Below are 27501 nucleotides of genomic sequence, written 5' to 3'. Positions count from 1 at the left end.
TATTGATGTTGTGTGTGAATGTGCTTTTGAGAACGTCACGTTAAACTTGTTTCCACTGGTGATTCTTCAGATGAACGACAGGTGACACTTTACAATTATGACAAAGAACATTATTCATTTTGATTTCAACATTAATGAATTCACTAGTCAAATCAAAAATATGATTTAGTGGACATGAACTAACAGCTGTGTTTTTATCAACTAACATTAAGATTAATAAATAATGTAACAAGTCTGAATTGCTGGTAGTCAGTGACTAACGGCTCTATATTGTAAAGTGTTACCGATTATAAATGACATAAACACCCGCTGAAGTTTCACACTGCAACTGATCTCAATAAAATGCCTTTATTGACAATATTAAAACCACTGCATTATTATCATTATTATGTACAGTCTGTGTGTGTTCATTATCTCTAACGCAGAACTACAGAGGAGAGCGGAGAGGGTTAACCGGGTGTGTGTGTGTGTGTGTGCAGAAATAAACAGATCTCTGCTACATCATATAGATGCAGAAACACTGATATCCACTCTTAATAATAACCCTTTATGATCCATACGCTCCTTCCTCCTGTGTTCTGTTCATCGCTCCGAGTCCCATCCGGAGAAAGTCTCTGACCAAACACAACATTTGTTCAAAATGTAGCTTTTTTTATGAGCTTGTCCACATTCAAGTGTTTATATAATAATGCATGAAGCTAGAATAAAAACATTTGTTTAAAAGCAGAGGCTCTGTTCTTTCTTTTTGACATATTTTTGTCGGCAAGACTTTCGTTCATCTTCGGCACACAAAGATATTTGTAATGAAATCTGAGTGATTTCTGTCCCTCCACTGAAGTCTGAACTCTAAACGCACTTCATAAAGACATCATTAAAGGTATAGTGGAGGATCTTTCCGAATTTTAGATAAGACCCGCCCTCTCCACTTTTTGAAAAGTTTGATTGATTCACCAGAATGATTGACAATTAGGAGGACCAATAGTATAGGTGATCCACCCGGAAGTAAAAAATCCTCCGCTATACCTTTAAAGAAATCCATATGAATTAAGAGGAGAGCTTTATGAATGTTCGCTTATCAATGTGAAATAAAGCCACACTTTAACAAAGCTTTAACGAAGTTACAATACTTTTTTTTTCCTAATCCGAAAAATGATCCGATCCGTGACTCAAAAACTGTAATATGATCCGATCCGTGAGATTAGTGATCTGTTGCACCACTCGTCAACAGAGGGACAGAAATCTCAGGATTCGTTAAAAAGATGAGCGATAAAAACATTGACAGCCAATCAGAATTAATTAACTAATTATTTAATTGCTGATGAACGATAAAAACATTGACAGCCAATCAGAATCCATTGCAGATGAACGATAAAAACATTGACATGGATCTTCATCTGTGTTCTGAAGATGAACAATCGTCTGGCGAGTAACTGATGACGTTACTGTCCCTTTAAGAGCGAGTCACTGAAGCTTCTCTGGGGAATCTGCTTTCACGAGAGCGTCTCCTCCTCCAGTAACGAGAGTAATCCTCGTGTTCCACCTTCACTGGTCCGGCAGCATCCGTGTCATCAACGATAAAAACATTGACAGCCAATCAGAATCCATCGCTGAAGAACGATAAAAACATTAAGAACAAATCAGAATCCATTGCTGAGGTACGATAAAAACATTGACATGGATCTTCATTTATGTTTGCGAAGATGAACAAGCGTCTGGCGAGTATCTGATGACGTAACTGTCCCTTTAAGAGCGAGTCACTGAAGCTTCTCTGGGGAATCTGCTTTCACGAGAGCGTCTCCTCCTCCAGCAACGAGAAGTCGTCGTGCTCCACCTTCACCGGTCCGGCAGCGTCCGCGAGCTCCTGCTGAAAGCTAGCCGCGGCGGCCGTCTGTTGGCAGCGCGCCTGATGCTTGAGGAAGCTGTCCCGCCACACGATCTTCTTCCCGCAGAGCGCGCACTCGTACGGGCGCAGGCCGCCGTGCGTCTTCACGTGTTTGGTCAGGTGGTGCTTCATCTTGAAGCTCTTGGCGCAGACGGGGCAGGAGAACGGGCGCAGGTTCAGGTGCTGCATCTTCACGTGCCGGTCGCGCATGCTCTTCAGCGTGTACGCTTTCCCGCAGTGACAGAAGTGGACTTTCGGCGTCGCAGAGAGAGGAGAGCAGGGAGGATTCTGGGAAACCGTGGCGTTCGCGATCTCATCCGCCGTTTCGTCGTCCTCCTCGTCTTCGTCCACCGACGGCCACTCGCTCTGCCACAGGCTCTCTCTGAGACGCCCGTCCGACTCCACGCCTCCTGAGAGAAGAACACAAACACAGTCAGAAACAGCGCGGTGGCGCCCCCTGGTGGACGGGAGCTAAACGGCAGTGATGAAGAAGCTCCACTCACCGGCCTGGCGCTCCTCGCTCTTCATCCTCAGTTTATCCTCGTCCTCCGCCGGCTCTCCGACGCCTTCATCCGCCTCCACCCGCTGCTCCTCCTCTTTCGCTCCTCGGAGCCGAACGCGGATTCGGTGTCTCGCGGCGAAATCCGTTTCGATGGACGGGAGAGGCGGGTGCGGATCCGGCCCACACTCGGGCTCGGTCCGCAGAGGAAACGTCAGGCTGCTTCGGCTCCACCGGCTCTGCTGAGGGCGCCTCCATGTGGCCAGAGGCGGAAGCGCACGTTTCTCGGCGGTGTGTTCGCCCGGCGGGTCCGACGGGTCGGGGAAGCAGCAGTCGGAGCTGCTGGGCGACTGATGGCTCGAGGAGCTCGCCACGCCCGGGCTGACCTGCGCCAGGGGTCGCGACCTCTTGAGGATGTCCGTGCACTTGTCCACGATGTGCCACATCTGGAGGAAGCTGGCCACGGTGACGTAGTTGATGATGTCGTCGCGCACGATGCTGAGCTGCCCGGTGTAGGCGGAGTTCAGGACGCTCTCGAAGGCCAGCGGGTCCATGACCGAGGGCAGAGACACCGTGGTGACGTTCTTCAGCAGAACCTGGACACAGGCAGAACCGGCCGCAGTGTTTAGAGCTGCGGCACCAAGGGTTCGTTTCCCAAAGCCAACTGTGGTTGCAATTTCCACTGAACTCTATTGGTAACGATGGAACTTAGTTGGCTTTGGGAAACGCACCCATGCTAAACTGTGATTCTCTGCAACTAAACAACTACAGGCCAGATTCAACAGACATTCTTAAAGGAATAGTTCACCCAAAAATGAAAATTAGCCCATGATTTACTCACCCTCAAGTCATCCTAGGGGTGTATGACATTCTTCTCTCAGACAAATACAATCAGAGTTATATTAAAAAATGTCCTGGCTCTTCCAAGCTTTATAATGGCAGTGAATGACTGTTTCAGTTTTACAGTCCATACAACTTCATCTATACATGATAAAAGTGCATCTATCCATCATAAAAGTGCATCTATCCATCATAAAAGTGCATCTATCCATGATAAAAGTGCATCTATCACCATAAAAGAGCATCTATCCATCATAAAAGTGCATCTATCCACCATAAAAGTGCATCTATCCATCATAAAAGAGCATCTATCCATCATAAAAGTGCATCTATCCATCATAAAAGAGCATCTATACATCATAAAAGTGCATCTATCCATCATAAAAGTGCATCTATCCATCATAAAAGTGCATCTATCCACCATAAAAGTGCATCTATCCATCATAAAAGTGCATCTATCCATCATAAAAGTGCATCTATCCATCATAAAAGTGCATCTATCCATCATAAAAGTGCATCTATCCATCATAAAAGAGCATCTATCCATCATAAAAGAGCATCTATCCATCATAAAAGTGCATCTATCCATCATAAAAGTGCATCTATCCACCATAAAAGTGCATCTATCCATCATAAAAGTGCATCTATCCATCATAAAAGTGCATCTATCCACCATAAAAGTGCATCTATCCATCATAAAAGAGCATCTATCCATCATAAAAGTGCATCTATCCATCATAAAAGTGCATCTATCCACCATAAAAGTGCATCTATACATGATAAGTGCATCTATCCATCATAAAAGTGCATCTATCCATGATAAAAGTGCATCTATCCATGATAAAAGTGCCTCTATCCATGATAAAAGTGCATCTATCATCATAAAAGAGCATCTATCCATCATAAAAGTGCATCTATCCATCATAAAAGTGCATCTATCCATCATAAAAGTGCATCTGTCCATCATAAAAGTGCATCTATCCATCATAAAGTGCTCCATATGGCTCTGGGGGGTTAATAAAGGCCTTCTCATCATGGACAGATGCACTTTGATGGACTTTAAAACAGAAACGGCCATTCACTGCCATTATAAATCATGGAAGAGCATTAATTTGTGGATGAACTACTCCTTTAACTGACTTCCACAGATTTGTAAGTTTTCTGAAATGTTTTTTACATATGCAAATTAGGTACTCATTAAATATGCACTAATTTGCATACAAATATGGACAGACGGACGGATGGAAGATGGATGGATGGACTGAACATGTTGTGGATGAAGAATAAAGCTCAAAACTGACCAGCACATGAAAAAACTACGATTTTGCCTTTACATTTCTTTAGATTGTAATCGGAATTCCTGAAAAGAATGTTTTAATCAGCTCTTAAAGTTAATAACCTCCAGCTTAAACTCCCAAGATGTTGAATGAATTTATTGTTTTTTTCAAATATTTCAAGCACTTATTCAATACAGTTACTCAAGATTAACACGAATCATAAGAACTCAAATGAAATCACCAACTTAAAAAAGTTCAGTTTTGTCATGAGATTAGATTGTAAATAAGTCACTTCACTATCAGCACTGTAACTATATAGTGTTCTCGTATAGTGTTCTCGTACTGTAGTGTGCAAGTGTGCGATTGGGAACACAGCCGGTGGGACATCCAATCATAAACCACCTCAGTGTCAGAAACAGCAAAGTATTTTCAGCATATGAATAATATTACAGTACTAGTGTTACGCCTTTATCTCCAGCTAGATCACAAAAATATGTTCTAAGACCGGTTTGTAAATGTTCTCGTAAAGTTATGAAAGCGTTATTTACGAATGTTCTTTGAACGTTGAAAATGTACATCTAAAAAAGTGTTACACTTTATTTTAAGGTGTCATTGTTACAGTGTAATTATGTATTTAAGTACTGAGTAATATTAAGCAACTACATGTCCTTACTATTGTTTAGGGTTAGTTGCATGTAATTATGCATAATTTACTGTTAATACTATGGTAAGTACATGTAACATATGTAACAAGGACACTAAAATAAAGTGTTACCAAAATGTGTTATGCTATTGTTACGGAAACGTTCAATTAAAAAAATATATATATTTAAAAACTTTATCAGGACGACTTTTGAATGTTCTCTGAGTCCGAACGTTCTAAAACGTAGCAATATTTTTAAAATGGAATTCTGAAAAACGTAACATTTGTACTAACGTTTTGAAAGCGTCAAACGTACATTTTAAGAACGTTAAAACGTCATTTTAAGATTTGCTATGCTAATATTATGGGAACATTCCATTGTTTTTATTTTTTACAGACTTAATCAGGGCGACCACCCAGATCACTAAAATATGTTCTAATAAAAGGTTTGCAAACGTTCCAATTATATATAAACAAAAAAACGTTATTTTCGAATGTTCTGTGAATGTTCAAAATGTTCTGTTGTTAAAATGCTATGCTAATGTTACGGGAACGTTCCTTTTCTTGCAAACTTTATCAGGACGACGTTCTAAAACAAATAGCAACATTTTAAAAATGGAATTTTGAAAAACGTTCCATTTGTGCTAACGTCATATCTTTGAACGAGCGTTCTATTACCGTTACTGAGAGAACTTTAAGAGAACCTTGTTAGAACGTTTGCTGGGCAAGTCGCGAGAAATCATTCAAAGGTTAACATCAAACAGACATTAATGTGCAGATGAGAGGGTCTGTATGTGTGTGTGATGACATTCCACACACACTCACCTGGTCATGGAAGTACGGGGAGGATGCGGCCAGCACACACCTGTGCGCGCGGAACACGTGACCCTGCACCTGTATGGACAGGTCACACAGCTGACCCTCCTCGCGCTGCCGGTTCAGGTTCTCCAGAACCGCGGCGCGCGCGCTCGGGAAGCACACCTGCAGAACCGGGCCCGGGGGCGCGCTCGCGCGACCAAGGATCTGCTCCATCCTACCAGGGAGAAACCGCGTCCTGATCCGGGATCAGCAGCTCAACTCCAGATATATGCACATCAAACCCCGTTTATTCCGGTTGTATTCGGTGTTAGGCCCGCTAGCAGATCATAACATAATCATATGAGGGCTTATGATCATGTGTTTACATCAACATGCGGCAAAGATCGGCGCGATTCAACCGGTTGACACACAATCTGCGAGTTTAACCACCGTGTGTATAATATATAAGTTGATTATGATCCCTTGATCGGTTAAAATGACATTTGAATGTGTTTATAATCTCACCTGCGTTCACTGTGATGGAGGTCTGCTGCGGAAGAGAGAGACACGCCCCTTATCCGAGACCCCGCCCCTTTTAAAAACACAGTGCTTATATATTTATATTCTTCATAAATGCTTTGGTTTTGTGAGTGAGTGTGTGTGTGTGTGTGTGTGTGTGTGTTCACAGTGTTAACGACAAAGTATTGTTTGATTCTATTAGTGTCTCACATGAATGAAATGAAATGGCTAAATAAATATATAGAATAGAATAGAATCGTCCATGTGACAGCTGCTGTAAGCCAATCCTGCTACAAAGGATGTCTGATTCATGAATATTAATTACGTAACGCCACATGACGTCCTCGTACGTGCCCTTATTAATATTCATGAGCTGAGCAGTGCTGCAGTCCGCGCGCGCCACCTGCTGTCTGACTGAACTCACAAACCTGCAGTAAAAAGGATTAAAAACGTCAAACATTAAAAATTATTTGCAATGCAACAAAGAATGACGTTCCCAACTCTGATAAACCATAATCAAATTATTATTATAATGTTAGTTAGCTAGATCTATCTAAATAACTGATTAGTAGAGAGCACGGTGATGCATGAAAGGTATTTTAATAGGTATTTAACTTTATGTTTATCATTATTTCAAAATGATATTGTACTGTCAATAATTGTATTTGGTATTAAATGGGACCTAGTTTGAAGGGAAACCCACTATTTATTATAGTTAATGATCATATTTGAGTGAGTTTTGAAGGGCTGCACCTGCGGGGAGCGTCGTGACGTCACCGCGGGGTCAGGTTGCGTCGCGCGCGCGCGCGGCCCGGGATTTTTACCGCAATGCATCAGAACTCAGCGAACGCGTGAACGAGCCGCTCAGAATGGCGTTTAAACCCGACAGATCAGCGAGACCCGATCATAAACATCAGTCTAATGCTTGAGGATTATTACACGCGAGTCAGAAGGCAAGTTTCAGATCTGTGTGCATGATTACAGTGATGATGCGTTCATGATCAGTGATGGAAATATATTCATAAATGAATGTGCATGCGTAGCGCGCGTTTATTCAGATACATGTAAAACATGCACAGATATAAATGATGTAAACAGAGGAATGAGTGTAAACACTGATATCAGATGAGTGTCTGTGTTTCTCTGGCGTGTTTTCACACACTAAACATCTTTCAGAGCCAAACTGATGCTGGTCTAGTGTTCTGCAGGAGTCCATCACATCAGCGGGACGGGGCCCTTCAGAACCTCAGAACATGAAGATCCGTCACTGTGGACTCTAGAGTCTCAGAAGCCCACGAAAGAGAGAGAGAGAGAGATCACGGTCGAGCTCAGTGTCTTCTGTGAGCATCATGGACATGTGTGTGAGACGCCTGCTGCTCCTGTGTGTGTTCTTCATGATCTCAGGTTAGTCTGACCTGCAGGGGTCCAGGGCCTTTGGGGGCCGCAAGCATGTGACAGGGGTCCGGGGCCCTTGGGGGCCGCAAGCAGGTGACAGGGGTCCGGGGCCCTTGGGGGCCGCAAGCAGGTGACAGGGGTCCGGGGCCCTTGGGGGCCGCAAGCATGTGACAGGGGTCCGGGGCCCTTGGGGCCGCAAGCATGTGACAGGGGTCCAGGGCCCTTGGGGGCCACAAGCAGGTGACAGGGGTCCGGGGCCCTTGGAGGCCGCAAGCATGTGACAGGGGTCCGGGGAGTGACAGGGGTCCGGGGCCCTTGGAGGCCGCAAGCAGGTGACAGGGGTCCAGGGCCCTCGGGGAGTGACAGGGGACTTATTTTTTTATAAAATATTTTTGTTTTTGTCTTACATTAAGTATTGATTATTTTAATTTTAAAACCGTATTTATTACTTTATTATTTATTTAAAACAATTTGTTTTCGTATTTATTTTAATCTTTTTATCTTATTTAAAAATATTTTTTATATATTTTTTAAATAATACATTTGATGATAATAAATACAAATATAAAATTAGATGTAAATAAACAAACAAAAAATAATATTAATAATACATTAACAGAAATGTATTAAAACAGAGTAATACAATTTTAAATAACACACAATATGACAGTATATGCAATGACAATAATGCAGCGATGAAACATAATATAAACTGAATATTTCCAAGTAACAAATGTATTTATGAAATATGTGAGATGTTGACAGTATGAGTGTGGTCTTTCCTCATGAGTATATGACGGATGATGGAGTATGGAAGGCGAACGGGGCCATTAGTCTTTCAACGAAATGCATGACCGCCTCAACACGCACTGTATGTCTGCGTTAAAGCGACAATTTTTTACGTGTTTCTTTTGAATGTGTAGACACGCACATTCTGGTCGTGTTAAAGGGGTCATATAATGATACATGCACTTTTACAAGTTGATTGTACTGAAGTGTGTGTTGGCAGTGCCTGTACACAACCATCATAAAATGATAAAAATCCATCCAGTGTTTTTTTTAATCTCCTTATGTGTTTCCCCGTCTCAAATCAAGCCGTTCGACCGTATGACGTCACACGCCCCTCCCACGATTGTTGATTGACAGCAGCGACAGCAATCATAGTCCGCCGTTGTTGATACGCTGGAGCACTGTCTATGAGCAGAATGGCGTCTCAGCGAGTGTGGTGTTCTCGGGTGTAATAAGGCACACAGCATCATGTTGATGTTCCTAAATCTGAACCGCTGAAGACGCAGTGGCTGAGTGTGTTTGCGAAGGGAATATTCCCCACGATCAACGTCAATGCTTTCATGTTTGCGTCAATCATTTCTCACACCAGACTGCTTTATAAACGAGGGTCAGTAAAGCTGGTTTTGCTAAGAAGCTGCTCCTGAAAAAAGGATCGGTAGCAACTATTCGTGTTCCTGCTGCACCTCCAGAAGAAGAAGTAAGTGTAACGTTTTATTAACCTTTATATTAATCTTTATATTAATCTTTATATTAATCGTTCTCAATATAATTCATAATCCCACGTTTATAATGAACGACGCGTTATGGTTATTGTGTTACAAACGGTGTCTGCACAGAACAGAGGGGCGGGGTCAGCAGAGCTCATTATCATTTAAAGACACATGCACTTAAACGGCGTGCTGAAAACAGAGCTGTTCTTGACCAGGTAAAATGAGTGTTTTCTTACAATACTAATGAGAATTTTTAATTAAAGTATATTACAAACTTTTCATTTAGACCCTAAAGAATCATATTAGCTTGTACAAAAATGGCATTATATGACCCCTTTAAAGCGTCAGTTGTCGTCGCGTTACTTTAGTACGTCTAAAGACGCGCAGTTTTACCATGTTCAGACAACCAATTTAAACGTGTTTCTCAACACGCACATTCCCGGACAGGGTTTACAATAAGACAGGAGTATGCCTTAATCTAGTTAATCGTGCATTTCTGTTCTTTTATTCCACAGCTGATGTGTGCAGTTGTTTTATTACTTGCAGTAAAATAAATACTTGCATCTCGTTTAGTTTTTTAATTGCGGTCTTTTTCTTCTGCCATTCATGCTTATCAGCTCCATGCAGTCTTAAGCTTCTCTTGGTTCAGCTGCACACAGTCTGAACAGGTTATCTGGCAGTTTGCTAATAAAGAGCCATTTGGTTTACGCTGTTGACTTTTCTACCCTGAGAAAGAACATTAAACGAACAACTTAAACGGCATGACAAATCAAGACATAAGACTGACATCACTCACAATGTACCAATGCATTATCCCTCATGAACAGATATAACGTCTGATGTATGCATACGAGCATACCAGTATACATTATGACATCCTTCATGAATAAACATGACGTCTGATGTTTGTATACATATATACCAACGTACCACCGCCTCAGATATGCAAATGTAGTCTCAAATACAACAATTTCATTGGCTGCTGTGCGTGTTGTCGCGTTAACGCAGACAAATGGTCAAAATTCACGCATTTCGTTTAAAGACTTTTGTGTCCGTTCGCCTTCCATACTGGTGAGATGTGTGTGAGCGTGACGCGTGTGTGTTTGTGCAGTGTCCGTGTGCAGCGGCGCATGCGCAGAGGTGGACTCGGACACGGAGGCCGTCGCGGGAAGAGCCTTCAAGCTCGGGTGCATTTCCTGCAAGATGCGCGGGGAAGTGGAAGCCACGGCCACCGTAGACTGGCACTTCCGCGCGCACGGACAGGACGAGTTCATCCACGTGAGCGTTTGATTAAACAATTAAACTAACTAAATCAATCAATCAGATTAAAATAAGAAATGGTTTCAAATAAATGAATAATTGATTTAAATGAATAGATTAAATTATAATGAATAAATTGATTAAAATAAATAAATAAATGAATACATTCAATGTAACAATATATATTAAAATAATTTTATGTACACAAATAAAAATGTCAAAATAATAAATGGTTTAAAATGAATTATTGATTTATATTAATAGATTAAATTATAATGAATAAATTGATTAAAATAAATACTTAAATACACTCAATGTAAATATATTAAAGTAAACACAATTTTATGAACACAAATAAATCAGAATCAGAATCAGAAGATTTATTGTCATTGTCCAAAACTGAACAATGAAATTTCTTGGCAGCAGTTCACCCAATAAAGAGAATCTAAATGTAAAATACAAGAAAATAAATAGTTACACAATACCATAATAAATGTTAACAATTGATTAAAATAATGAACTGTTTAAAATAAATTAATAATTAATTAAAATGAATACATTTAATTGAAATTATTTAATTAAAATAATTATTAGAATAAATACAAATTGATTTAAATAAATAATACATGAATACATTTAATGTAAAAACTGATTAAAATAAACAAGATGTTATGTTAAAAAAATGATTAAAAATAATAAATTGATTAAATAAATAAATAAATTTAAATCTAATTAAAATAAATAAATTAGATTCAAATCACTAAATACAAAGGGATTTAAATGAATAATAATGAATACATTTAATGTAACAAAGATTAAAATAAACAGAATTTTAAATGAACAAATCTTTATTTATTTAAACAATTAAAACACGATTAAAAGAAATTAATACAAATTCAAAAACAAATAATACATTTGATTAAAATGTATTAAAATAAATACAATTAGATGAAAATTAATAGAAAGCGTTCACTGTTATTAATAGAAATTAATAAAAAGTAAATTAACAAAAACGTATTAACATAAATAAAACATGATTAAAATGAATGTATTTAAATAAATACAAAAAATGTATACATTTGACTAAAATAAATCTATTAAAATAGACTTGATAAAAATGTATTTAAATAAATAACACATCTAACAGTACCGTAGACAAGAATGCAATGATGTAACATACCGGTAATGATATTATACACAAATTTACAATATGAATTTTTACCATATTTATTTGGACGTTATACATTAAAATATACAATGTCAATGCAAATGTGGGTGTGTTTTTCGGAGGACTTGTAATATAGATGCTGATTTTGAAGTTTGTGTGGTGGACAGATTTACAGCTACGACGGAGAGGAGTCGAACATCATCGACGAGCGTTTTCAGGACCGGATGGAGTGGCACGGCAGCAAGAAAACCTTCGACCTTCAGGACGCGTCCGTCGACATCCTGAACGTGACCTTCAACGACTCGGGCGATTACCAATGCACCTTCAACCGGATCCTCAGCTACCAGCACTATGAGTACTCCACCATCGTCAGCAAACTGGTCCACCTCACCGTCGTGGCCAAAGGTATGGGGTTTACCATGGTGAAATCACTGTAATGCATGACTTGCAGCGGCTGCCACTGTTGTAGGGCCATTCCATGTTTTTCTGGTGAAAGAAATACATAAATGAAGAAAAAAAGCCACAACTAAATACAAGTATCTTCATGAGCACAACCAATAGAAATGGGTCAAATTCAGCAATCTGCTCATAGAGCCACATTCAGATCCACATATCTCTGAAAGTGAGCTATTGTCATGTTTTGGTTTTGTCTTTGTCATGTTTCTGTGTCTTGTCATGTGATTACCTGTTTGCTATGTGATCCTGCCATGTGTCTTGTCATTGGTTTATTGTCTGATCATTGTTCACAGGTGTCCCTTGTCTTGTCATTAGTGTATTTAAGCCCTCATGTTTGCCATGTGTCTTTGTATTGTATTTTGTTTGTTTGTGTAACTGCTGTCGGTGAGTCTCGTGGTTCATGTTTTGCCATGCCATGCCAAGTCTTTGTTTTGTATTTTGTTTTATATTTTGGATCTTTGAATAAACTGCACTTGGGTTCTACAAACTTGCCTCCAGTGGATCACCACGTTACAGAATATAAGACCCTTACAATGAACCCAGCAGTTGCCCTCCTAAATCTACACCAGGGGAATCATCACCTGGAAACACATGTTTTTGTGGACTTAGTCATCAGGTGGATTTTAATGACGTTGCTTTGAAAGACATTTTTCAGGTGAATCTGAATGAGCCCATTCGCTCCCAGCTTCCTGAGGGAAAGATCCACTGGTCCTTGGCAGAATACATAGACTATGCCTTGTTGTTAAGTGGCTCATCGTTTACTGTGGGTTTTGCGGATGAGGAGCCCCGCAACTCCACAGTACCCGCCGAGCCTGAGAATCTTCACGCCCTCCAAGTCTGAATCTCTTCACACCATGCATGCCAAGTCTGAGCCTCTTCACGTCAGGCCTGTCAAGTCTGAGTCTCTTTACGGCATGCCTGTCAAGTCTGAGTCTCTTCACAACACGCCTGTCAAGTCTGAGTCTCTTTACGGCATGCCTGTCAAGTCTGAGTCTCTTCACGACACGCCTGTCAAGTCTGAGTCTCTTCACGTCAAGCCTGCCAAGTCTGAGTCTCTTCACGTCAAGCCTGCCAAGTCTGAGTCTCTTCACGTCAGGGCTGTCAAGTCTGAGTCTCTTTACAACATGCCTTTCAAGTCTGAGTCTCTTCATGTCAGGCCTGTCAAGTCTGAGTCTCTTTACGGCATGCCTGTCAAGTCTGAGTCTCTTCACGACACGCCTGTCAAGTCTGAGTCTCTTCACGTCAAGCCTGCCAAGTCTGAGTCTCTTCACGTCAGGGCTGTCAAGTCTGAGTCTCTTTACAACATGCCTTTCAAGTCTGAGTCTCTTAAACGTCGGGCCTGTCGAGTCTGAGTCACTTCACGACATGCCTTTCAAGTCTGAATCTCTTTACGTCATGCATGTCAAGTCTGAGTCTCTTTACGTCATGCCTGTCAAGTCTGAGTCTCTTCACAACATGCCTGTCAAGTCTGAGTCTCTTCACGACATGCCTGTCAAGTCTGAGTCTCTTTACGTCATGCATGTCAAGTCTGAGTCTCTTTACGTCATGCCTGTCAAGTCTGAGTCTCTTCACGACATGCCTGTCAAGTCTGAGTCTCTTCACGGCATGCCTGTTAAGTCTGAGTCTCTTTACGTCATGCATGTCAAGTCTGAGTCTCTTCACGTCAAGCCTGCCAAGTCTGAGTCTCTTCACGTCAGGGCTGTCAAGTCTGAGTCTCTTTACAACATGCCTTTCAAGTCTGAGTCTCTTCACGTCGGGCCTGTCAAGTCTGAGTCTCTTCACGACATGCCTTTCAAGTCTGAGTCTCTTTACGTCATGCATGTCAAGTCTGAGTCTCTTTACGTCATGCCTGTCAAGTCTGAGTCTCTTCACAACATGCCTGTCAAGTCTGAGTCTCTTCACGACATGCCTGTCAAGTCTGAGTCTCTTTACGTCATGCATGTCAAGTCTGAGTCTCTTTACGTCATGCCTGTCAAGTCTGAGTCTCTTCACGACATGCCTGTCAAGTCTGAGTCTCTTCACGGCATGCCTGTCAAGTCTGAGTCTCTTTACGTCATGCATGTCAAGTCTGAGTCTCTTCACGTCAAGCCTGCCAAGTCTGAGTCTCTTCACGTCAGGGCTGTCAAGTCTGAGTCTCTTTACAACATGCCTTTCAAGTCTGAGTCTCTTCACGTCGGGCCTGTCAAGTCTGAGTCTCTTCACGACATGCCTGTCAAGTCTGAGTCTCTTCACGGCATGCCTGTCAAGTCTGCCAAGTCTGAGTCTCTTCACGACATGCCTGTCAAGTCTGCCAAGGCCTGTCAAGTCTGAGTCTCTTCACGTCAGGCCTGTCAAGTCTGAGTCTCTTCACAACATGCCTGTCAAGTCTGAGTCTCTTCACGTCAGGCCTGCCAAGTCTGAGTCTCTTCACGTCAGGCTAGTCAAGTCTGAGTCTCTTCACGACATGCCTGCCAAGTCTGAGTCTCTTCACGCCAGGCCCGTCAAGTCTGAGTCTCTTCACGTCAGGCCTGCCAAGTCTGAGTCTCTTCACGTCATGCATGTCAAGTCTGAGTCTCTTCACGTCATGCATGCCAAGTCTGAGTCTCTTCACGTCAGGCCTGCCAAGTCTGAGTCTCTTCGCATCAGACCTGCCAAGTCTGAGTCTCTTCACGACATGCCTGTCAAGTCTGAGTCTCTTCACGACATGTGCATGCCAAGTCTGAGTCTCTTCACGACATGCCTGTCAAGTCTGAGTCTCTTCACGACATGTGCATGCCAAGTCTGAGTCTCTTCACGCCAGGCCCGTCAAGTCTGAGTCTCTTAACGTCAGGCCTGCCAAGTCTGAGTCTCTTCACGACATGCATGCCAAGTCTGAGTCTCTTCACGACATGCATGTCAAGTCTGAGTCTCTTCATGTCAGGCCTGTCAAGTCTGAGTCTCTTCACGTCATGCATGTCAAGTCTGAGTCTCTTCACGACATGCCTGTCAAGTTTGAGTCTCTTCACGTCATGCATGCCAAGTCTGAGTCTCTTCACGTCAGGCCTGCCAAGTCTGAGTCTCTTCGCATCAGACCTGCCAAGTCTGAGTCTCTTCGCGTCATGCCTGCCAAGTCTGAGTCTCTTCACGTCATGCATGTCAAGTCTGAGTCTCTTCACGACATGCATGTCAAGTCTGAGTCTCTTCACGACATGCATGTCAAGTCTGAGTCTCTTCACGACATGCATGTCAAGTCTGAGTCTCTTCACGACATGCATGTCAAGTCTGAGTCTCTTCACGACATGCATGTCAAGTCTGAGTCTCTTCACGACATGCATGTCAAGTCTGAGTCTCTTCACGACATGCATGTCAAGTCTGAGTCTCTTCACGACATGCATGTCAAGTCTGAGTCTCTTCACGACATGCATGTCAAGTCTGAGTCTCTTCACGACATGCATGTCAAGTCTGAGTCTCTTCACGTCATGCATGTCAAGTCTGAGTCTCTTTACGACATGCATGCCAAGTCTGAGTCTCTTCACGTCATGCCTGCCGAGCCTGTGTCTTTGGACAAGATGGCCACCATGCCTGAGTCAGCTCTGGAAGATGCAGCGCTGATCGTAGTGGCCACAGCTATTTTGTGTGTGTGGGCAGCACACACATCAGCTACAACCTGTGAGCCCTCGGTCAAGTTGGCCGCCGCCACGCCAGACTCTCATCCCAAGATGGCCGCTGCCGTTCCTGTGGGTCCCTTGATAGGGCCATGGAGGCAGCGCCTCTATGGCCCCCTGAACTCTCAGATCCGCCCTGGCCCCCTGAACTGCTGATGCCACCCTGGAGGCTTCATAGCCTGCCAAGTCCGCCCATGCCATGCCACGTCCCATGTCTTGTCCCCCTGCACGGGCCTGGCCCACCATCCATCCCCCAAAACCTCCTTGGTTTTGGGGGATGGTCTCTTGTTTCATGTTTTGCCATGCCATCCCATGTCAAGTCTTTGTTTTGTATTTTGTTTTATATTTTGGATCTTTGAATAAACTGCACTTGGGTTCTACAAACTTGCCTCCAGTGGATTACCACGTTACAGGTATATAGAGCCTTAAAAAATTAGATGCAAAAATAAAAGTTTAAGAACCAACATCTAAAAGGACATTGAGATATCTTTAATTCTTCTTGAGACACACAAACTTTGGAAAAATACTATTTTTGTCTCTCAGACCGGTTTGTTCTATGCGATTGGTTTAATGGAGGGAAACCAGATATATTTCTAGTTTCAACATTATTTGTTCTTCAGACATTCCTCTTTAAATGCAGCCAGTATCAGTAATTAAGTACAAGTATCTACTTTATGCAAAGTGTCCAACATTTGGTTTTCACAAATTTAACAATTTACTCCTGGAGCCGCATTGAGATCCTCATATCTGTAGAACTGAACCATACAGAGCCTTAAAAATTAAGATACCAAAAGAACAGTTTGTTAAGAACCAACATATAAAAGGACATTGAGATATCTGTAATACTTCTTGAGTTACAGACACACAAACTTTGGGAAAAACATAAGTGCTTTTTTCCCATCTTTGAGCCGTCACGTCACCGTTGGCATATAATGCAACAAAGATTGATCAGGGCTCGACATTAACGCTAGTCCGCTTGTCCCGACCGGACAAGTAGCCTGATTAAAACGTCAATAACTAGTGAATCACTAAAACGAGAGAATGATTCTTATTATATTACATTTATTGTAATTTGCGAACGATAGTGTATAATAAATATATTAGCCTACTGACGGTAACAAGGTTGCACTGTTGAGGCTCGGTATAAAGGTGCAGATATTACAATATGCAGATTTAAATACATCAAAGCTGATTGAACACTGATGAGAATATTGTTAGACACACACACTCACAAAATAATCCAGACAAGCAACTTTTTTACTTGGACAAGTGAATGACAGATTTACTTGTCCGAAGGACAAGCACATGAAAAGGCTTAATGTCGAGCCCTGTTGATAGTCAACATATTTTACTAATAGAGCCACTGATCTCTGTGTAAAACTAAAATCACCAAGCTGCCGTCTTTCTGAAGCCATTTTCCCCCTCCTGTAACTTGGCTCCGAATCACAGATGAAAATTGAGAATTGACGCCCCTCTACAAAACAGATTACTAACGTAAATATACATGCATGGCATTTCATATTTGAATTTCATCCCTATTTATGTTTGTCTTTCTTCAGAAAATATATTAACAAAATGTGTGTGTGTGTGTCAGCCACGCGCGGGACAGCTTCCATCGTGTCGGAGGTGATGATGTACGTGACGATCATCGGGCTGCAGCTCTGGCTATTGGTGGAGATGATCTACTGTTACAGGAAGATCGCGGCGGCGGGAGAAGAAGCTCTGAGAGCCAGCGCGTGAGTATCTGCAGTCTAGGCCCCTATCATACAGCCAGTCCAAAGCAGGCGCGACACAAGTGTGTTTTGCTAGTTTCAGCCTGACGCAGTTTTCATTTTCACGTCCTGCGCCACGTTGTCTAAATAGCGAATGTATTTGCTCCATCTGTGGCCCATGGGCTCCTGGTCTGAGAACGTGTGTGTGTTCCGGCGCATTGTTGGGCCGTTGCTATTTTGAGGAAACTGAAATACACTGAGCCATTGACCAACTGAAACCTGCTCTAAAGTCAATGGCACAGAATTTATTTTGTTATTTAAAGCGTAAGTAATGTACGCATATAGGCGGGTCCACAACGCGCTACACTCTGATTAGTGCACACACACACATACTGTCTTTTAAAGGGAATGGGAGATTAAAGTCTGATTGGTTTATTGCACGTTACACCCAAAACACACTCATGACTCATTAAAAGAATAGAGACGACCCTTTTAGACCATGTGCTGGGAGCGCCGACCATTTTTCCCGTCGTTAAACTATCAAAAGTGTATTCGGACACGCACTAACTGAACTTGCACCCTGCGCTTCAGACCATGAGCTTAAAATAGGGCACTATAACAATATTTGTACAGTAAATTCACTCGTCACCATCCGACATTATTTGTTAATGCATAATCTAATTGTAAAATGTTACCTAATATCTTAACATCTTCATGCTTGATAGTCGCATCCAGTGGCGGATTTAGCAAATTGGGGCGAAGGTATGCATGGGGCCCCCCCATTAGATCTTTAAGAGAGAACGGAAAAAAATTTACCGACTGAATGGTGGATAGGCAGGTAAAGCTGATCTACGGGGAAGTAAAGGTTGGAGAGGAGAAAAAAAACCTTCCCCTTTTAACCCTGCATACACTTCTTTACTCCAAAATGAAGATGGAAAGCAGAGAACACACAAAGTGTAGCACTACACAAACTAATAGTTACGATGGAACCCAACAGAGAATAAGGTTTCAGATAACACCTGAAAAATCTTGCATCACAATAAGTATTGTGATTGTCAAAACATTTTAGTAACTAAACAGAAACATGTTACAATGTTTACATGGTACAATTTCTGGTAAGCTACGTTTTTTTTATAATAGCTTGACACAAATTTCACGATTTCAATTCAATTCTTGTGATTTGATTCAATATTGACTCATTTGGATAAATATTAGGTAGGCCTACACAAGATGGGCGCTCATTTTTCTCAAGAAAAAAAAAAATCACCTAATGCTGTAAACATACAGAGAGCCCAATCAGCTGGCAGTATTATTTAAGGTAAAAAAAACCCTCAAATTAAACATAATGCCTTTTTATTATAATAACTTTATTTAATGATATAAGTAAAAATACACTAAATATGTAATATAGTACACATATTTAACAAAATACTCTCTATAGCTCTTTTTTTTTTCTAGCCAACAAACATGCTATAGCCTATTATGGTCATTAATTGGCTTTCCTGAGGTAAATGTTGTGTGACAGTTGTTCTCCAGCTGTTTTATTGACCCCTTTCCGCGGATAAAAAACACTGATTGATCGATATCATGTATGAGGAATATACAATTCGGTAAGTTGGACTGAATCTTTCAACATTGTTCATTCGTGTTTTTTTACTATTAGCTAGTAGAGATGATCGGGTCACGTGCCGCTAGGGATCTGTCACGTCACATTTACAAGCGCCAAAACAGTATTTATAGTAAGTGAGTGAGAGGGGGTAAGAGGGGCGAACTGGGGAGAGGTGAGGTTGCATTTGGCTCTAAGCAAATCCACGTATATCCATGAGAGTGTGTATATCCACGTATATCCATGTGAGTGTGTTAACGTTATCCTCACCTAGCGCCACTTCACAGCTGTAGCGGCATGTTCAAAGCTTTGGACGTTGTTGTTCCTGTCTGTTTCCCCAACAGTAGCCGTAAAAAAGTTTGTAATCTTTGGCAGCGTTGCCAAATACTTATCGCCGTCTTTTCGCTTTTTTATTTTATTTGAGCCGCTTGGGTAACTTTGTTTCATTATCGCGTTTAGACTCATCTTGCTTCGTCTCTGTTTGTGTACTTCCCAGTCCTCCTGTCACTGCGTGTTTATCTTTCGCGCCGCGCACCATTACGGACTAGTCCATTTCATTGTGAAAGTAGGGGGTATATAGGAACAGATAACCATGAACTGGACAACATTTTAACTACTACTTCAACGTATTTCTTAAGAATATTAATAACCATTTACCATGCATTTGAAGCGCTAATAATGATAAGGGGCTTTTTCTTTTCTTTTTTTGAGGTTGGTTGGGGGCCCCCCTACTATGACCGCTGGTAGGGGGCCCCAAGCAGCCGCCTACCTATGCCTCTATGTTAAGACCGCCACTGGTTGCATCTATCAGATTCGAGACGGATGATCATGTAGTTACATTTTGTGATGGTATAAAGATGAATCTAATAGCCAGACTAAAAAGGTATGTCGTTTAATACGGGCTCTCGTCGCGTTATTGTTGCAGAAGCAAAGACTTAAACCTGAACTCATCATGTTGCGTTTGTGTTCTGTGTTGCAGCGCGGAGTATTTAGCCATCGCATCTGAGGGCAAAGACAACTGCGCCGGTGTGCAGGTCGCAGAATAACACAGGTGAGACTTCCTAGCTTGTTGTTAGCGTGTTTTAGCATTTTGCTAACATGAATTAGCATGTTGCTAACATGATTTGGCATTCTGTTATCATGTTATAACATATTAACATGCATGTATTAACATGTTGCTAATGTTTTAGCACATTGCTAGCATGAATTGGCATGTTGCTGTCATGAATTAACATGTTTTAGCACATTGTTAACATTAATTAATATGTTCCAAGCATGAATTAGCACATTTCTTGTTCATGCTGCTCGTATTTTTCAGCATGCTGTTACCATGTTTTAGCACATTGCTAACATGTTTTAGCATGTTGCTAGCATGTTTTAACACATTATTAGCATGAATTAGCATGCTGTTGACATGAATTACCACATTTCTAACATTTATCATGTTAATATTAATTAGCATTCTGCTAGCATGTTTTATCACATTGCATTTACACATTGCTAGCATGATTCAGCATATTGTTAGCACAAATGAACATGTTAACACAAAAAACACATTTCTAGCATGATTTTGCATAATGTTAGCATGTTTTAACACTGCTAGCATAAATTAGCATGCTGCTAGTATGAATTAACATGTTAGCATTAATTAGCATGCTGCTGGCACATTTTAACACATTGCTAGCATGGATTAGCATGTTCTGAGAAGGCTTTCCTAATGTTCCCATTAACTTGTTGTATGAAAACTGTTGTATGAAAGTTCAAAAATGTCCAGTTTATAAAATATTTTAAAATGTTATTGTTTTCTCTTGGTTATGTTAACCTTAAGAGGACATTACATTGTATCATTCTTTGATCATTTTGGGAACGTTACTTTTGAATGTTCTCTGAATGTCTAAAACAAGTAACATTTAAAAAACGCTAGACAAACATCCAACTAAACCATTTCAGAGAAAACGCTCCATGATCGATGTATAATAATGTTTTGTGCTAGTGTTTAGAGAACATTATTAAAGATCAGATAACTGAATGAACGTTCTATTTTGTTACTGTAAGAACGTTTGTTCGTAGTTTCGAGAGGATGCTAGCACTCGCTCTAGAACAGAAACGCTGCTTATTCACACGTTGTTCTGGTTTCTGCAGGTTTTTCCCAGGAGCCTCTCCTGAACTGCTGTCACTCACTCCTGTTTTATCTGCTGTTGTTCCTGCGATCGATCCTCCGTTCCGCATGATTCCTCACGCTATGCATGAACCGAACGCTCATCCCGAGAACTCACTGCATTATTCCCCCTCGCTCATAGACAAACGCAGTACTATGAGTTTGCACTAGAGGTCAGTAAAGAGCAAGGAATCTCTGCTGATCGAGGCCAAACACACACACACACACACACACACACTCACTCACTCACTCACTCACTCTCACACACACACACTCACAGACACTCTCACACACACACACACACACACTCACTCACTCACTCACTCTCAGACACACACACTCTCACACACACACAAACTTTCACACACACACACAAACTTTCACACACACACACACACATAGATATATTATAGTGACTGTAAGATGATCTGGAACTCCATGCACTGCTGAAACTGCATGAGTAAAAAAGAGAATCTGAAGAAACTTCCTTTATATACGTAATAATAATTCATGATCCTGATAGAGTTTATCAATCATATCTGTATAATGTGGTGCAATATGACAATAAACGTCTCGGTTACGTATGTAACCCTCGTTCCCTGAAGGAAGAAACGGAGACGTAGTCGACGTGTCGACTGACTGGGATCACGTTTCGGGAGCCTGTCATCTTCGAGTGTCGATAAAACGAGCCAATGCACATTGCCGTGTGGGATTTGCATCCACGCTCTGCCCCAAAGCGCGGGTATAAACCCGGACGCAGATTGCACGCACCACTTACTGAGGAGCCGCGCGGACACCGGAGTCAGCGGTGGTCCAGCAATAGTGGCGACGGGACTACGTCTCTGTTCCTTCCTTCAGGGAACGAGGGTTACATACATAACCGAGGCATTCCCTTTCAGTTCACGTTCAACGTACCGACTGATTGGGATCCCCATTAAAACGCCACTAGTGCTGCCACCTACCAGTGCCTAGACAAAAGCCTTCTGATTCCCCCGCATTATTGAGGCATTGTGATGTGCGGCAATAGAGGCAACATACATTTTGAGGGTGGAGGGAAACAGCCCTCGCTGTGTGCCAGCGCATGAATACAAATACCGAAGTGTAACGAACACTGCTGAACTTGGATCGTATAGCCGAGTCTGAGCTGGACCGGTTGGGAAGCACTCTCCAGGCTTCCACGAACTGTGCCAGGGGAACCAGAGGCACCACAGACGTACCCAAGGTGGGGGAGTGAGGTGGAGGACAGGGACCCAGCTCAGAAGGCCCCGGGGCGGCCCGAAGTGGGGTCTGAGTGTGCGGTGCAACACTTACCTGTCTCCACGGGTTGGCAGGGTGGTGCGTAAGGCGGCGTTTGACCGGGACCTCGAACCACACCCAGCTGCCAGCTGGCAAAACAAGAGGGGGCTGAGAGGTGCAAGGCTTTACAGGGTCGCACACCGCCAGTCTGGCCCTCTTGGGAACCAGGAACAGAGGAGTTTGCGCTTCAGGGACAATTTGGGTACCGCTGAACGGTAACCATCTGAAGAGCTCGCTCCCACCATCCCTGGGTGGACTGTCTCATGGACGCTTGGTCTGACGGTTGCCACCGAGACGGGCTGGGCGGCCTGCCTCCGGCCGGCTCCATGATAGGGAAATAGGGGAGTCCAGGAACCCGAACCTTGTCCACATCCCCCATATCGGCCAGGTTGAGCCAGAGGTGGTGCTCCTGGACCACTAAGGTGGACATCGCCAGACCGATCGCGCAAGCTGCCACGGCCGTGCCCTGGAGGGCGAGGTCGGTTGCGGTGCGGAGCTCACCTATGAGTACACGGTCTGGGCTACCCTTGTGCATGTCCATGAGTGCCTTGGCCTGGTGGACCTGTAGCAACGCCATGGCATGCAGGGAGGAAGCAGCTTGCCCACAGGCTTTGTAAGCCCTGCCCATGAGAACGGACGAGAACTCACAGGCCTTAGAGGGGAGACGAGGATCCCCCTTCCAGGAGGTAGCGGTCGCCGGACACAGGTGCATCGCGACAGACCGCTCCACTGGAGGGATAACCTCGTAACCCTTCACCGTTCCTCCGTCAAGGGTAGTGAGTGGGGAGGAGCTACTCAGGCAGTTTCTGGCAGAGAAAGGTGCCTTCCACGACCTGGTAAGCTCTTCATGCACTTCGGGAAAGAAAGTCACCGAGACGGTTCGGGACACGGTGGAGGATTCCACCACGTTTCAGCATAGCTGACATCTCTGGATCCGGCTCGGGCAACGTTACTCTCCCCGAAAGGGGTAACGCAGCCGAGTCATCATCTCCAGAGCTCAGCTCACCCTCCGATGCTGCAATCGGCATTCTGTCCTCTGGAGGGGCCCCGAATGAAACGGCTGGTCAGTCCATTACAGAGGGACCAGCGCGCTCAGCGGGGCTCCACCGGCTGCGGTAGAGGAGTGAGGGGCCCACAGGGATTGGTTACCGGGTGGGGAAGCCGTCACAATAATCCTCCGATCACCCAACCCACACGCCGCCCTAGAGCGGGGAATGGTAATGGGGACTCCACCTTCACGCAAGAAGGCGAGTCTCGATCTTAGCACGTGATAGTCATGTTCCTGCAATGAGAACATGAACTATCCACAAAAGCTGCTTCAGCGTGCAGGAGCGCGAGATGCAAATCTCAATCAGTCGGTACGTCGACTACGTGACCGGACTGAAAGGGAACACTAGTTCTCCAATGTAGCAGAATTATGTTGTAGGAGCGTTAAAACACTGAACGTCTCAGTGCAGACGATCCAATCACGGGCCTGCGTTTCTGCTCATGTGACGTTCAGTGAGAGAGAGAGAGAGAGAGAGAGAGAGAGAATGTAAATTAAACGAGTTGAAATTAATCTTGTTGACTGTTTGATTTTGTGTTTGTTCACATTATTAATGCATCAATCGACAGGAACGATGAACGATGCTTTTGTCATAAAGTCAAACATGACAGGACGCAAAACCAAACTACATGAAATATAATTTAACATAACAATATTTCTTAATGAGTATTATTTAGAATTATTTATATTATTACTGTTATGATTTCCCATGTTTTTGCATATTTTCTGTAAGCATGAAATAGTCTGTTTTACACAAGATTGTACTAAAGATCCAGATGTTTATGATGATTATTGACTTGCCGAATTAAACCTGCTTTTGTTGAAACATTCTGTGCCGTTTCACTGTAGTTTTGAGTGTAGTTTGTGTAAAATACTGTTTAGTTTCTATTGTTTCATCATTTCAAACAAGTTGTATTTATTTTTATCAACTTATTTATTAAATCGTCTTTTATTTATTCATTTTAATCCAATGCTTTTCTTTAGTTATTTGTTAACATAAAATGTTTTTATTTTAATTCATTTACCTATTTTATTTAAAACTATTCATTTATTTTAATCAAATTTTATTGTTTTTATCAATGTATTTATTTTAATCAAATAAATTTATATATTTTATCATATTTATTTATTTACATCCAATTTTATTTATTTTATTAATGTTTATTTTTCTCAATTTTAATTAATTAATTAATTAATTAATTATTGTTTTATTTTATGATGTATTTTTACAGTTTTTCTCTAGACTTGTGGCCACAAATATCTCTCTGAATCATGCGAGTCTTAAACACACGTGAATGACATCATCGTCCTCCAGGAAGTGATGTGGTTTTGGAGGGAAAACAGCAGCACAAACACTGCTGTTATTTGAGGAATTCTGGGATGTTTTGTGGGATGACACTTTAATATTCCAGTAGTTTCATTGAAAACTGAATTTCAGCTCAAAATTACTTTCAACCTTTTGGATTCTATTAGATGAAGAAGATGATTTAGATTTTTCTGCTGCAGTTTTAATTTAATGTTTATATAAATATATATTAGTTAGTTATAATGATATAATAATATTTCATTAAGATAAGATGATTTAAACCATGCTAATGCAATTCCACTAATGCCAACATAATGTTCTAGTCTATTTAAAAGAATGTTGTGGTCAATAGTGTCAAATGCAGCACTAAGATCGAGTAACACTAATAGCAAGACACAACCACGATCGGATGATAAGAGCAAATCATGTGTGACTCTAACGAGAGCAGTCTCAGTACTATGGTACGGTCTAAATCCTGACTGGAAATCCTCCAGATATCATTTCTTTCAAGAAAGGAACACAGTTGTGAGGATACTGCCTTTTCTAGTGTCTTTGACAGAAAGGGTAGATTCGAGATCGGCCTGTAATTGACTAATTCTGTAGGATCAAGTTGTGGTTTTTTAACAAGCGGTTTAATCATAGCCAGCTTAAAAGTTTTCGGTACGTATCCTAATGACAAAGATGAATTAATGATATTAAGAAGAGGATCTATGACCATCTTGTAAGTAAAGAAGTTCATAAAGTCATGCTGTGCTGCTTGGAAACTTCTGGATAGAAAGATGGATGGATGGAAATGGAATTCCGACGTTTTGAGAGCTCAAACTTACATTTTAAGAACGTTAAAGCGTCATTTTAAGATTTGCTATGCTAAAATTACAGAACGTTACGTTATTTTTTATTTTTTACAGACTTAATCAGGACGACTTTGTCTCCACCCAGATCACTAAAATATGTTCTAATAAAAGGTCCGCAAACGTTCCCATTATGAAAAAAAAAAACCAGGTTATTTTGGAATGTTGTGTGTACAAAATTTACTTTAAATTTTTTTTTTTTTAAATGCTATGCTAATGTTACGGCAACGTTCCTTTTTTTGCAAACTTTATCAGGACGACGTTCTAAAACAAGTAGCAACATTTTAAAAATGGAATTCTGAAAAACGTTCCATTTGTGCTAACGTCATATGTTTGAACGAGCGTTCTATTACCGTTACTGAGAGAACTTTAAGAGAACCTTGTTAGAACGTTTGCTGGGCAGGTCGCGAGAAATCATTCAAAGTTTAACATCAAACAGACATTAATATGCAGATGAGAGGATTTGTGTGTGTGTGTGTGTGTGATGACATCAGTTCCACACACACTCACCTGGTCATGGAAGTACGGGGAGGATGCGGCCAGCACACACCTGTGCGCGCGGAACACGTGACCCTGCACCTGTATGGACAGGTCACACAGCTGACCCTCCTCGCGCTGCCGCGGCGCGCGCGCTCGGGAAGCACACCTGCAGAACCGGGCTCGGGGGCGCGCTCGCGCGACCAAGGATCTGCTCCATCCTACTGTAACGCAAAGTTGAGATGTGGCCCAGAAAGAAAAAAACAATAGGTGTCGGAGGAAAAGATGCACGAGAGATGGCGTATTTTCCCCGTGTTTAATACAATTACTCAAACGTCACACTCGTCCACATAGCCTACATGGGGATCGAGTGAGAAAAAGTATACAAACAAACATCCAACTCTGGTCACAAAAATAAAAGGAAATAAAAAAAAGTACAAAGGTCGGTAGAGCGGTTATCTCTTCTCCTCACCTGTCAAATCTATTACTGACACTCATGCGGCAAAGATCGGCGCGATTCAACCGGTCGACAGTCTCGACACACAATCTGCGAGTTTAACCACCGTGTGTATAATATATAAGTTGATTATGATCCCTTGATCGGTTAAAATGACATTTGAATGTGTTTATAATCTCACCTGCGTTCACTGTGATGGAGGTCTGCTGCGGAAGAGAGAGACACGCCCCTTATCCGAGACCCCGCCCCTTTTAAAAACACAGTGCTTATATATTCATATTCTTAATAAATTCTTTAGTTTTGTGAGTGTGTGTGTGTGTGTGTGTGTGTGTGTGTGTGTGTGTGTGTGTGTGTGTGTGTTCACAGTGTTAACGACAAAGTATTGTTTGATTCTATTAGTGTCTCACATGAATGAAATGAAATGGCTAAATAAATATATAGAATAGAATAGAATCGTCCATGTGACAGCTGCTGTAAGCCAATCCTGCTACAAAGGATGTCGGATTCATGAATATTAATTACGTGACGTCACATGACGTCCTCGTACGTGCCCTTATTAATATTCATGAGCTGAGCAGTGCTGCAGTCCGCGCGCGCCACCTGCTGTCTGACTGAACTCACAAACCTGCAGTAAAAAGGATTAAAAACGTCAAACATTAAAAATTATTTGCAATGCAACAAAGAATGACGTTCCCAACTCTGATAAACCATAATCAAATTATTATTATAATGTT

The 27501-nt window shown here is 42.0% G+C and overlaps 2 protein-coding genes and 1 long non-coding RNA gene across 10 annotated transcripts in view; 1 reads left to right on the top strand and 2 right to left on the bottom strand.

The window, feature by feature from the left end:
• zbtb22a (zinc finger and BTB domain containing 22a) overlaps positions 1-6527 on the bottom strand; it is a 7147-nt gene extending 620 nt beyond the window's left edge. The window contains exons 1-5 of one of the 6 annotated variants that reach the window (XR_014629259.1): positions 6465-6527; positions 5967-6276; positions 2386-2977; positions 1216-2292; positions 1-920 (exon numbers count right to left, since the gene is read on the bottom strand). The exon at positions 1-920 is cut by the window's left edge and continues 620 nt beyond it. Coding sequence is in view for 3 of the 6 variants with exons in the window: in XM_084424535.1 (XP_084280661.1) it covers positions 1784-2292; positions 2386-2977; positions 5967-6173 (1308 nt within the window). In the remaining 3 variants the exon portion in view is untranslated. Of the gene's footprint in view, positions 2293-2385; positions 2978-5966; positions 6277-6464 lie in introns of all 6 variants that reach the window. The other 5 variants (XR_014629260.1, XR_014629261.1, XM_084424535.1 and 2 more) reach the window with 5 other exon arrangements.
• Positions 6528-7249: 722 nt separating this feature from the next.
• Positions 7250-21972, top strand: LOC311299257 (sodium channel regulatory subunit beta-1-like). Of its 3 annotated transcripts, none has more exons than XM_084422740.1 (7): positions 7251-7411; positions 7667-7862; positions 10464-10630; positions 11948-12185; positions 17454-17595; positions 20157-20228; positions 21320-21972. In XM_084422740.1, exons 2-6 carry the CDS (start codon positions 7808-7810, stop codon positions 20221-20223), a joined length of 669 nt encoding a protein of 222 aa, XP_084278866.1. In that variant the 5' UTR covers positions 7251-7411; positions 7667-7807; the 3' UTR covers positions 20224-20228; positions 21320-21972. The 3 variants fall into 3 exon arrangements, with proteins under 3 accessions (XP_084278867.1, XP_084278866.1, XP_084278865.1); XM_084422739.1 differs by having other exon boundaries at positions 7252-7411; positions 7635-7862; XM_084422741.1 differs by lacking the exons at positions 17454-17595; positions 20157-20228; positions 21320-21972 and adding an exon at positions 12881-13215 and having other exon boundaries at positions 7250-7411; positions 7635-7862.
• LOC311299258 lies at positions 12129-27006 on the bottom strand. The gene is made up of 3 exons (XR_014629090.1): positions 26949-27006; positions 26344-26534; positions 12129-12266 (listed from the first exon to the last, which is right to left on the bottom strand). It is a non-coding gene; the product is annotated as an uncharacterized lncRNA (long non-coding RNA).
• Positions 27007-27501: the final 495 nt, after the last annotated feature.

The sequence above is a fragment of the Rutilus rutilus genome (genome assembly GCF_951802725.1).
Source record: "Rutilus rutilus genome assembly, chromosome: 11".
NCBI classification, from domain to species: Eukaryota; Metazoa; Chordata; class Actinopteri; order Cypriniformes; family Leuciscidae; genus Rutilus; species Rutilus rutilus.
The sequence above is the reverse complement of the archived record's forward strand: the minus strand, read 5'-3'. Positions and strand labels throughout refer to the sequence as shown.